This window comes from Camelina sativa, chromosome 8 (assembly GCF_000633955.1).
Source record: "Camelina sativa cultivar DH55 chromosome 8, Cs, whole genome shotgun sequence".
NCBI classification, from domain to species: domain Eukaryota; kingdom Viridiplantae; phylum Streptophyta; class Magnoliopsida; order Brassicales; family Brassicaceae; genus Camelina; species Camelina sativa.
In genome coordinates this window covers 6,652,675-6,666,389 of record NC_025692.1, presented here as the reverse complement: position 1 = coordinate 6,666,389, position 13,715 = coordinate 6,652,675, and the positions used below count along the sequence as shown (strand labels likewise).

General features: G+C 34.9%; 2 protein-coding genes across 2 annotated transcripts; both read left to right on the top strand.

The window, feature by feature from the left end:
• LOC104706513 (PHD finger protein MALE STERILITY 1) lies at positions 1,723–4,364 on the top strand. The gene is made up of 3 exons (XM_010422711.1): positions 1,723–2,035; positions 2,477–2,759; positions 2,906–4,364. The coding sequence occupies exons 1-3, from the start codon at positions 1,723–1,725 to the stop codon at positions 4,362–4,364; spliced, it is 2,055 nt and encodes a 684-aa protein (XP_010421013.1).
• On the top strand, positions 5,368–6,608 carry LOC104706512 (probable CCR4-associated factor 1 homolog 11). Its single transcript, XM_010422710.2, has one exon. The coding sequence runs from the start codon at positions 5,645–5,647 to the stop codon at positions 6,476–6,478; it is 834 nt and encodes a 277-aa protein (XP_010421012.1). The 5' UTR covers positions 5,368–5,644; the 3' UTR covers positions 6,479–6,608.

Genomic DNA, 13,715 nt, shown 5'->3' with positions numbered 1-13,715 from the left:
ATACTTAGTTATGTTTTTAATATGAAAAATGTGGAACGTAACAATGACTTTTTTCTTTTCCCTTTTTTGCACTAAGTAATTCTATGTTAAATGCGAAGTATATACATATATATACACATCATACATCAAACAATAAATATGTTTGGTTTACTTGTTACCAAAGTTGTTGAACTAACAAATTAAATGTTTATAAAAACATGAAAAAGAGTTGTGCTTATGAATATGAAAATCTTCAACTAGAGACTTACTAATAAAAAAATGCATGTTGGTTTTCACATTAATGTCGGGTTCAACATTACGTGTGCGTTGTTCCTTTCCCAACTATCAAAAGAAACAACACGTCTCCTTTTAAGTAGATTTCTCACATTTTTATCATCATATATACCACTACTGGCAAATTCAATTGAACGAACTAAAGATACATAGAAAAGTTTACAAAATATTTGAAACTAAAGATATATAATCTTACTAAACAAGAGGTCTAATCTAATTGTGGTTCCAATTTACTTCTTGTGTACATTTCTTATTTTCTTTCATTGAGAAAGCTCAACCAAAAGAAAAAAAAACATTGTTTTGACACCTCCTAAGTTTCTATCTCATTTGAGTTTGTAGTGATCCCAAATTATATTGTATTATACGTTGAGTGTCTTTTGTTGTATAATCCTTCCAAAGTTTTAGTAGGAGTCAAGGAGTGCCGAAGATAATTTTATCGGTGTAAAATTTAAAACGTTTAGTATTTAAATGTTTTTTTGTTGATTAAGTAAGACCTATCAGTGATATATTGAGATATATATAACCAACAACTAATAAAACGGAATAAAGCCCAAACAATATAAGACGTGTCGTTAATTCATATCGTTGGTCGTTGTTACTAAGAATTGTGAAATAAAAATGATACACATTATCAACAAATTATTCACTCTACTCTATCTACCATCTTTCATGCTATCAGTGGCTATCAAAGTTTAATTATTATGTGGGTTTGAACTTTTAAATCATCAACACTATCACAAATCCATAATTCGAATTATGAGATTGAAAAAGTTGTCCAACCACGTATGCTAACACCAACTATACACACGTGTCTGTATATACATATAAATAGATAGATGCAGGTAGCTCATCACAGAAATTGACGGAACACAGAGTTAATCTGATTCTTTAAAAAAGTGAGAAGCTCAAATGCATGTCTTCATTATTTTATTATTTTCTCTTCTCATGTTCTCAAGTCACGTGACATTCCTCCTCACCCCTCGATCTTTTTGCATGCCATTACCACATATTGTACACAAATGATACATATGTGTATAAACATATATATAAATTATAAATCCTTTGAATATACTAGCTAGTAGTACTTTTTGAAATGAAATACATTGGGAATCAGTGGGGGTTTCGAATGTTTTCAATTAACTATTACGTCTAAGAAAGAAAAGTTGTTAATGTAACAAGTCATGCACATATCAAGACCTAACATCCAATCCAATAGTAACAATTGTTAAATCAGAATTTAATTACCCTTTCTCTTTCTCACACTCACTTTTCCTTTTCACCACAAAGCACTAATCGTGTGATCATCATCTTAATGACTACTATATCTCTAAACCCTTCACACACTTCCTCAACACTTCTCGGGCTATTCTTATAACAAACCCCATAAGATATATATAATCCAAATCTATCATTCCCCTCTTGTCAACATCAAATCAAATTTCTGATTCCATGGCGAATCTGATCCGAACAGATCATCATCAGCATCTTCCTAAGAAGAGGAAGAGAGGGGAAAGTAGGGTTTTTAGGCTGAAGACGTTCGGGGAGACAGGGCATCCAGCTGAGATGAATGAGTTGTCTTTTCGAGACAACCTCGGGAAGCTACTTGAGTTTGGTCACTTTGAGAGTTCCGGTCTCATGGGAAGTTGGTCCTTTCAGCTTGAGGTTAATCGCAACCCAAATCCTCTCTATGTGCTTCTCTTTGTCGTCGAAGAGCCCATCGAAGCCTCTCTCAACCTCCGCTGCAACCATTGCCAATATGTTGGTGACGTCCTCTCTCTCTTTTCCCTTCTCTCTTTGTATGACTGTGTAGACAATTTTTTTTGTACCTATCTATCTAGGCTCGACCTAGCTCAACATGTAAGCATTATTCTTTGCATACCTATGCATGCTGGCACGTACATAGGAACAAAAATAGCAATAATAATTATTTGATATGCTAGAGATATGCTGTTCATCGCTGCATGATTTTATAGGTCGATCCTCACTTGGTAAATATATACATACGTTTTGTTACTCCATGTTTTAGGAAAATGTAATATGTTTCATGCCAACGAAAATAAAATGTAATATGGTGCATCTATTTACATATGTCAACACTCAACAGAGAAAAAAAAAACTGAAAAAGTGATGCATTTATTATTTATATATGTACAGATCAAAAATATATGTTATACTGTACAATGGTTTGTATGGATATTTGCAGGTTGGGAAAACCAAATGATATGCAACAAGAAGTACCATTTCGTGATCCCCTCAAAGGAAACAATGGCAGCCTTCCTAAAACTGGAAGGTGGAAGCTACGCTTTTCCCGAAAAGGAAAGTCTGTTGCATCTCGTGGAGCTTCAAGGCCATGTCCTTCACGGCTTCTTTCACTCCAACGGATTTGGTCACTTGCTCTCTCTCAATGGCATTGAAACCGGCTCCGATTTAACCGGTCATCAAGTCATGGATTTGTGGGATCGGCTCTGCGCCGGTTTAAAGGCTAGGTATGTATAATAAAACTATATTTTTGTATATAATATATGGTCGTAAAAAAGCATTCAACACAATTCTTAATATCATTATGGATTCTTCCTAGCTATGAGTTGGGATTTACACATAACTAATCCTTTTTTCTTTACGCTTAACATAGAAAAATAGGGTTGAACGATGCATCGCACAAAAAAGGAATGGAGCTGAGGCTGCTACATGGGGTAGCAAAAGGAGAGCCATGGTTCGGTCGTTGGGGTTACCGGTTCGGGTCAGGGACATACGGAGTGACTCAAAAGATTTACGAGAAGGCAATTGAATCGGTCCGTAACATACCCTTGTGCTTGCTGAACCATCACCTAACAAGCCAGAGCCAAGACACTCCAATCCTCTTGTCAAAGTACCAAAGTTTATCCACCGATCCATTGATCACTCTCAGTGACCTCTTCAGGTTCATGCTTCATCTCCATTCACGTCTTCCAAGAGATAACTACATGAATAACACCCGAAACCAAATCATCTCCATTGATAGTGCCAACTGCAGATGGTCTCAAAAACGGATCCAAATGGCTATCAAAGTGGTCATAGAGTCATTGAAAAGAGTCGAATACCGATGGATATCGAGACAAGAAGTGAGGGATGCAGCTAGAAATTACATAGGGGACACTGGCTTGCTTGATTTCGTGTTGAAGTCGCTCGGGAACCAAGTGGTCGGGAACTATTTGGTCCGACGTAGCCTAAATCCGGTGAAAAAAGTGCTAGAGTATTGCTTGGAGGACATATCAAATTTGTTACCAAGTAGTAACAATGAACTCATAACCCCTCAAAATCAAAACTCAATGGGGAAGATGACTACAAACGGTCACAACAAGATCACGAGAGGTCAAGTGATGAAAGACATGTTTTATTTTTACAAACACATTCTCATGGACTACAAGGGAGTGTTGTGCCCCACTGGAGGCATATTGAACCAAATTGGAATGGCTTCAAGGGCAATCCTCGATGCTAAGTACTTCATCAAAGAATATCACTACATTAGAGATACATCGACGAAAACGTTACACTTAGATGGAGGGGACAAATTAGGAATATTCTGCACAATCGCGCGGAAATATCATCATCATCATAACAACGAGATAGCAATGCCTCCACAAGAATGCATAGTGGTGAACAAAGATGCAACATTGAGTGAAGTATACGTTGAGGCAGAGAGAGTCTTTAGAGATATCTATTGGGAACTAAGAGACGTCGTGGTGGAGTCAGTGGCTGATGGTCAAAGGGAGATCACAAGGGTTGATGGTCAAAGGGAGATCACTAGGGTCGATGAAATGGTAACATTAATGAATGGGACTAAAGGATTGGTGTTAGAAGGGAATATAGGAATGATGATGAACGTTGAAGTGATGAAATGTTATGAAAATGATAACAAGAAGAAGGTTAAGAGGATTGAGTGTGAGTGTGGAGCAAAGGAAGAAGATGGAGAGAGGATGGTGTGCTGTGATATTTGTGAAGTATGGCAACACACAAGGTGTGTTGGTGTTCAACACAATGAGGAAGTTCCTCGCATTTTTCTTTGTCAAAGTTGTGACCAACATCTTATTCCTCTCTCTTTTTTACCCTAATCAAGTCATTCATGCTATTCATAACCTTCATTTTCTATCTTTACATCATAATACATAAATTGTATACCTCGACGTCTATATAAAATGAATGTTACATCATAAAACAAAAACAACTATTATCCCAAATCCTACTGAGAAATAAATTTATAGACAAAAAATAAAAAAGACTAGCAGGCTTCGTTGGGGACACATTCAAGCAGAGAAGCGGGTACGGTTACTGTCCTCATCGTTGCCGTCGTCTTCATACCTCTAGAACAGGAAAGATGCTTTGCGAGGATGCTCTTCAATGAACATGTACGATCTAAGGAACTAACGGTAATAGCATACCAGGGGATGGTGACGTATCCATCACGTTACATAGGCTAATCTAGAGGATGGGTTGGTTTCATGAATTCTTAATGATCCAAGCGTCTATCTCACCAACATGTTGAATCACAAAGTCATATCCTTATTGTCCTGATAATGTCATTATCAAAATGTCGCTGTCCACTCCCCCGGTGACTCATGTGTCGTGGCCATCAAGTTTTATGGAGGTAGGATGTGTTTCTGTAGGCCTGGTGACTCAGCCTGGACCAAAACGGCAAAACGTAAACTTCTTCAAAAATTCTGGATTGCTCCAGCTCCAGGGTCCTCTACTCCAACCGTGATTCCAAGTTTTACTTGACAACCTTAAGGCTTGTCTCCAAGCTTCCCTTCACTGCCATAAAATATGACGCTAGCATAGCACGTGCAAGATGAGTCACCAAGGTTTCCCTCAAGTGACTTATTACCAGAAATTTGACCGTCTCAAAACTTTCTCTTTTCTTTCTTGCTTTCTTTCTTATATATTGACAAAGTGTATGACTTGGTTTGCTTTGAATCCACGAAAGCAGTTATAAGCCGAGAAAAGTTATGGTGGCTTTAGATTCATCAAGTCAAAAGCGATGATTCATCACATCTAATACGTTAAAAAATATTATTCAATGTTTTATTGGCAATATAGCAAATATTCGTGGTAAGTTCACTGGTCGTAACGATTTTAGTTTTAATTAATACAACGAGTTGATCAGTGTGCAATAATTGGAGTTTACAAAGGGAGAAGCCAACTTGGACCGAGTCAAGCAAGAAGACACAGTGAGAGTCATAAACGTGCGCGTTTCTCACACTTGTCCTCTCTTCTTCCTCCTCCTCGTAACCCTTCACTCCACACTATACATATACACCATTTCTAAACCTTCAGATTTACAAAAGCAGAGACTTTTAAAGACGACAACGACCAAAAAGCTCAAGACTTAGAAACTATGATCAACTCAGATGAAGATCTCTGTATTGTGATCCGTGACGTCTGGGCTCATAATCTTGAATCAGAGTTTGAGCTAATCAGCGGAATCGTCGAAGACTACCCATTCATCTCCATGGACACAGAGTTCCCCGGCGTGATCTTCAAAGCTGATCTCGCCGTACTCCGCCGTGGAAACCCTAATTACCTCTACAACTTTCTCAAATCCAACGTCGACGCTCTAAACCTAATCCAAGTCGGTCTCACCCTCTCCGACGCCGACGGAAACCTCCCTGATCTCGGATCTCAAAACAACCGCCGGTTCATCTGGGAATTCAATTTCCGAGACTTCGACGTGGAGCGTGATCCCCACGCGGCGGATTCGATCGAGCTGCTCCGTCGTCACGGGATCGATTTCGAGCGTAACAGCCGCGAAGGTGTCGGATCGGAGAGGTTCGCGGAGCTGATGATGTCGTCGGGCTTGATCTGTAACGAGTCCGTGAGCTGGGTGACGTTTCACAGCGCGTACGATTTCGGTTACCTGGTGAAGATACTCACGCGCCGGGAGCTTCCGGGGGCCTTGCCTGAGTTCTTGGGGCTGCTCAGAGCCTTCTTTGGAGAGAGGGTTTACGATGTGAAACATATCATGAGGTTTTGTGAGCAGAGGAGATTGTACGGTGGTTTGGACCGGGTTGCTCGGTCGCTTGAGGTTAACCGGGCGGTTGGGAAATGTCATCAAGCCGGTTCGGATAGTTTGCTGACGTGGCAGGCGTTTCAGAGGATGAGGGATTTGTATTTCGTTGAGGATGGTGCTGAGCAACATGCCGGAGTTTTGTATGGTTTAGAGGCTTTTTGATTTTATTAAAATTAATTAACTCAATTAATCATTTTTTATAATACCGTTATAAAATCGAAAATTATTTTATTCATCCTTCGTTTAACCAAATTATATAAACCGAAGGGAAATGAATAATTTTATCATCAAATGTGAATGATTGACTACTGGATATATTACACAAATTACACTTCAAACTTTTAGCCTTTATAATAACTTCGTATTTTGTAATAACTAGGACAGGGAGGTAAAGAAAATTTATGAGAACAGCTTTCTCTGTCCCATGCCAAGTTATAAATTCAATAAAATCTGAGACTAGTGAAAATATCACGAAACTAAAACCACTTAAAAGAAATCTCTACTTTTCCTTCCCTGTATCCTCCGGAGTTAGCTAGAGAGATATTATCAATGTTCTCGATCAGTCCTCCCTAAAAACCAAACCCAATCCTTCTTTAAAATAATAAATTAAAGTCTCAGATAGAGGAGACCAAGAACCTTTTATTTCCAGTGAGAGTCTTGATTCTAAGTACAGTATGACTTTAAAAACTCTGGACTTGTCAAAAGTTCACAAAATTAGACACGCAAGAGTACCTAAAATTGTCACTAGAGAGGTTTACTCAATCAATGTATTCTCGATCAGTCCTCCCTATCAATGTTCTCGAACACAATGAAGACACACAGAATAAACAAATATCACCTGTGGTCATCCTCAGAAAACGGAATTCGTGCTCCAGCGCGGGTTTGGCTCAATTGGAGAGTCAATGAATACATACACGCACTCCTCCGTGCAACCCATCCGGGATCGTGTCTCGTAGAACTCAGGCGAAACCACCAGTGAGCGGTAGCTCTTTGAGGCCATTGATAAGGCCGCGTGATCTACTCTTGACACGCGGGCAAAGCAAGCTATAGCAATCTCATCTGGCAAAGACCATAACCCACACGACGGAGACGGAGACGCTTTCTTACGGGATTGCTCTACCGCGGCGGACATCGTCTTTGCCACCGCTTAGACTCAGTGCAGGAGGAGCTTTACTCAATCTATATATAATAGCAAACCCATTTTTTTTGTGTCAATTTTAATCGAATGGATGAGATTAGTTCTACTTTTCCGTCTAACGGTTTAAAATTATTAATGACTCCAACAGTTGCAAATTATGAATTATGTCTTTTCATCGCAACCCATCTTTTGAAAATCATACCTCTTAATTTTTGCATATCTTTATTGTACCTCCATGTTTCAAAAATCACATCTATTAGTTTTTACACATTTTTATTTCACACATCTATGTCTTACACCTCTTTGTTGTACCTCCATGTTTCACATCTATTAACTTTTGCACCTTTTTATTTCACAATTCTATGTCTCCACCTCTTTGTTTATTATATATAAACTTCTCTAGACTACATAAACAAGTTTCGAAAAATTGTCTTGTTTTCTGAGTACTAAATAATACGAAATAATTGTTTTATTGAAGTGTTTTTTAACTAACAAGCATCAATCTCTAATTCAAGGTAATTTTATATTTTCGCTGCGAATGACCTGTTAGTGTTTCTTCACCGAACCTGTTAATTTATTTTCAGTTAGATTACTATTATTGTTAGATACGGTGGAACAAAATATGAATGTATGTGGCTTTTTAATTTGTTAGGTTGGGAAAGAGTATAACATTCAAGCATATAAAATTTATAAGAGAGGCATGATTACATGCAGTGATGCTAGAGCTATGGATAAGCCAAATTTTTTTAACAAACATGGTATAATTTTATATATGTTCTATTATTGACTTATTTAACATACTTTGTTTTTTAACAAACATGGTATAAATGTAAAAAATCTTTTATTTTTGTTATGTAGGATTTCCATTAGATATAAATGATCCAGGTTAGTTTCCATTTTTTTGTAAATAAAGTTTTTTAAAATTTTACTTGAATTTTAATTTTTTATACTTTCTGGGTATTAAACATTTTGATAATATATAGAAATATTACAAATGAGCATGGAAATAGAAAGTGCCGAAGAAAAAGACAGACATACTTGTGACATACTTGTGACAACACAAAATCAAATTCTAGAAAGCGTAAGCACGACCAAATGACAAGTCAAGTTAGGAAGAAAAGATCTACTAAAGGTAACTTATTTAGTCTTTGATGACTTTCTAATTTGTATATACAATTTTTAAAAAATATAATGTATAGCAGTCACTTTTAGAGTGATCTGGAATATGCCCAAAAAAAGAAAAGCAAGAAATTTATAAAAAGAGTTTAACCCAAAAAAGAAAACATCAAAAGGTGAGATGTTATTATCACTTGTTCACCACATCGACTTCGTTTTTAATGTCGTTGATTGAAGAACATGATGATACCGATTCATAGACATAAGTGGGAAATCAATTCCTAATATATGGTGGTTCTGTACGTAATTACGCAAAACGAAAAATGTCAGGAAACCTAGAATTTGCAATAAGAGATATATTAAACCCATTAATTAGTTACTACTCACTTGAAATGGGAGTATCCAGGTTCGTCCTACAAAATATTAACCGGAGGTTTCATAATAAAATATATCGAACAAAGGAGGATATACGGAAATAAACTTCTCACCACTATTGAGCGAAAGTTCTCCATTAGAGTTTTTTTTTCCAATAATCGTGTTTCTTCGTCGTACCTCCATCTTTTAAAAATCGCACCTATTAAACCCTTTGCTAATGATCTCAAAAGTTGCAATGTTTCCCAACAATTGTGTTTCTTCGTTGCACCCCCAGCTTTCCATGTTGGCACCCGTTAGTTTTCACACCCTTTTGTTTTACACCTATTTATTTATATAAAGTTGCAATGTTTTTATCCAATAATTGTGTTTATTCGTCGTACTCCTAGCTTTCAATGGTTGCACTTGTTAGTTTTCACACCTCTTTGTTTTCACACTCTTTGTTTTTATATATATACAGATTTTTTATGGACTTTGAAAAGAGTTTTTTTACTTTGAGTATTATTAATGATCTCACCCTTTGTTAATGATCTCAAAGTTGCAAAGTTTTGGTCCAACATTTATGTTTCTTCGTTGCACCCCCAGCTTTCCATGTTGGCACCCGTTAGTGTTCACACCATTTTGNTACTCACTTGAAATGGGAGTATCCAGGTTCGTCCTACAAAATATTAACCGGAGGTTTCATAATAAAATATATCGAACAAAGGAGGATATACGGAAATAAACTTCTCACCACTATTGAGCGAAAGTTCTCCATTAGAGTTTTTTTTTCCAATAATCGTGTTTCTTCGTCGTACCTCCATCTTTTAAAAATCGCACCTATTAAACCCTTTGCTAATGATCTCAAAAGTTGCAATGTTTCCCAACAATTGTGTTTCTTCGTTGCACCCCCAGCTTTCCATGTTGGCACCCGTTAGTTTTCACACCCTTTTGTTTTACACCTATTTATTTATATAAAGTTGCAATGTTTTTATCCAATAATTGTGTTTATTCGTCGTACTCCTAGCTTTCAATGGTTGCACTTGTTAGTTTTCACACCTCTTTGTTTTCACACTCTTTGTTTTTATATATATACAGATTTTTTATGGACTTTGAAAAGAGTTTTTTTACTTTGAGTATTATTAATGATCTCACCCTTTGTTAATGATCTCAAAGTTGCAAAGTTTTGGTCCAACATTTATGTTTCTTCGTTGCACCCCCAGCTTTCCATGTTGGCACCCGTTAGTGTTCACACCATTTTGTTTACACCTGTTTGTTTATATAAAGTTGCAATGTTTTGATCCAACAATTGTGTTTCTTTGTTGTACCCCTAGCTTTCAATGATTGCACTTGTTAGTTTTCGNGTGTTTCTTCGTCGTACCTCCATCTTTTAAAAATCGCACCTATTAAACCCTTTGCTAATGATCTCAAAAGTTGCAATGTTTCCCAACAATTGTGTTTCTTCGTTGCACCCCCAGCTTTCCATGTTGGCACCCGTTAGTTTTCACACCCTTTTGTTTTACACCTATTTATTTATATAAAGTTGCAATGTTTTTATCCAATAATTGTGTTTATTCGTCGTACTCCTAGCTTTCAATGGTTGCACTTGTTAGTTTTCACACCTCTTTGTTTTCACACTCTTTGTTTTTATATATATACAGATTTTTTATGGACTTTGAAAAGAGTTTTTTTACTTTGAGTATTATTAATGATCTCACCCTTTGTTAATGATCTCAAAGTTGCAAAGTTTTGGTCCAACATTTATGTTTCTTCGTTGCACCCCCAGCTTTCCATGTTGGCACCCGTTAGTGTTCACACCATTTTGTTTACACCTGTTTGTTTATATAAAGTTGCAATGTTTTGATCCAACAATTGTGTTTCTTTGTTGTACCCCTAGCTTTCAATGATTGCACTTGTTAGTTTTCGCATCTTTTTGTTTCACACCTTTTTGTTTCACACCTCTTTGTTTTCACACTCTTTGCTTTTTATATATATATACAGATTTTTATGGACTTTGAAAAACGTTTTTGTTTTTTGAGTATGATTAATGATCTCATNACACCCTTTTGTTTTACACCTATTTATTTATATAAAGTTGCAATGTTTTTATCCAATAATTGTGTTTATTCGTCGTACTCCTAGCTTTCAATGGTTGCACTTGTTAGTTTTCACACCTCTTTGTTTTCACACTCTTTGTTTTTATATATATACAGATTTTTTATGGACTTTGAAAAGAGTTTTTTTACTTTGAGTATTATTAATGATCTCACCCTTTGTTAATGATCTCAAAGTTGCAAAGTTTTGGTCCAACATTTATGTTTCTTCGTTGCACCCCCAGCTTTCCATGTTGGCACCCGTTAGTGTTCACACCATTTTGTTTACACCTGTTTGTTTATATAAAGTTGCAATGTTTTGATCCAACAATTGTGTTTCTTTGTTGTACCCCTAGCTTTCAATGATTGCACTTGTTAGTTTTCGCATCTTTTTGTTTCACACCTTTTTGTTTCACACCTCTTTGTTTTCACACTCTTTGCTTTTTATATATATATACAGATTTTTATGGACTTTGAAAAACGTTTTTGTTTTTTGAGTATGATTAATGATCTCATCCTTTGTTAATGATCTCAAAATTTGCAAAGTTTCGATCCAACAATTGTGTTTCTTCGTTGCACCTCCAACTTTCTATGTTGGCACCCGTTAGTTTTCACACCCTTTTGTTTTATACCTCTTTGTTTATATAAAGTTGCAATGTTTTGATCCAACAATTGTGTTTCTTCGTCGTACCCCTAGCTTTCAATGGTTGCACTTGTTAGTTTTCGCACATTTTTGTTTCACACCTTTGTTTCACACTTCTTTGTTTTCACACCTTTTTGTTTATATATATATACAGATTTTTATGGATTTTGAAAAGAGTTTTTATTATTTAAGTATTATTAATGATCTCACCCTGTGTTAATGATCTCAAAAGTTTCAAAGACTCGATCCAACAATTGTGTTTCTTTGTCGCACCCCCAGCTTTCCATGTAGGCACCCGTTAGTTTTCACACCTTTTTGTTTCACACCTCTTTGTTTATATAAAATTGCAGTGTTTTGATCCAACAATTGTGTTTCTTCGTCGTACCCCTTGATTTCAATGTTTGTACTTGTTAGTTTTTGCATCTTTTTGTTTCACACCTTTTTGTTTCACACGTCTTTATATTCATATTTTTGCATCTTTTCGTCGTACCCCCATCTTCAAAAATCCCACCTATTAATTTTTCACATTTTTTTTACCCTTCTATGTTTTACACCTTTATATTTTACACCTCTTTGTTTATTATATAGAAACTTTTATTGAATACAAAAACAAGTTTCGAATTTATTGTTTTCTGAGTATTTTTTATATTTACAAGTTAATAAATAAAATCATAGATTTATATGTTTATATATTATAGCAAACTTACTTTTAGGGGTCAATTTAAATATCACTGATGAGATTATTTTTATTATCTCATCCTACTGTTTAGATTTGTTAATGATCTTATAAGTTGCAATATTTTGATCCAACAATTGTGTTTCTTCGTCGTACTCCCAGCTTTCAATGTTTACATTTGTTAGTTTACATTTGTTAGTTTTCGCACATTTTTGTTTCACACCTCTTTGTTTATATATATATATATATATATATTTTTTTTTATGGATCTTGAAAAGAGTTTTTGTTATTTGACTATTGTTTAATACCTCCAAAATTGAAAATTATGAGTATTATTTTTTTTCAATTTATTAATCAACATTAATATACTCATCTTTGTTAAAAAAATTGGATTATTTTATTTATTGATTCATTCATCTAAATTTTGTTTGGTGTCGTTTCCCATCTAACTGTATTGATCATCTCTTTTAAGTATTAATTTAGGTAATTAATTGTGATTTCTAATTTTTCATAAATTTATCTTTTTAGTCAATTTGGTTGGTTGCAGTTGCAGCTATGAGCTCTTTCTCCCTGATTCTCTTATTATTTTTTATAAATTTCGATAGAATAATGATTTAAATTTTATTTTATGTGAATATCTTTCAAAATTAGATTATCTGAATATGATTCGGTAAACCTAGATTTATATATCTTTAACATTATTCTCTTATTGTCACTGAATCAATTTTTCATTTTTATATATATAACAAATATTTTATTTAACTAATTTGGTTAATTCATCTTAGTCATTATTTATGACTTTTATATTATACAGTTAAAAAATTAGCAAAATGTTTTTGCTCGAAATGTGAAATTAACAATGTTAATCATTTCAAGTTTTCACTTTCCCGTGCGGTAACGCACGGGTCGACATCCTAGTACTTACTAATTGAATTCGATTACTAAGACGAAACCTCTTAATTTTCTCTTTTCTAATCCTCTCTTTTTTTCTCTTAACACCTTTTTATAGAGTTGTGATTTACACAAATAGTAAATTGCTAATTTACATAGTAACATTTTCCATTTTTTCGTATTTACATTTTCTTCGCTTTACCGTATTAATTTTGCTCAATCTTCTTTTTTTGTTGCTTGATTTATTTATTTTTTTTTTTTCATTTTCTGAATTTTTCAAAAAATTTCTTTATTTATAACTAGGACTCAGACCCCTCCGCCGCGGAGAAGTATTTTAGAAAAAGTAAATTAAATTTAAATTTTAAAATTATACATTATGAAATTATTTGAATATAATAGAATAGTTTGATACATAAACATTAAGCATAAACTGTTAAATATACAACCATCAAAATTAAAACATATAACAAAAAAATATTATATAGAATAGA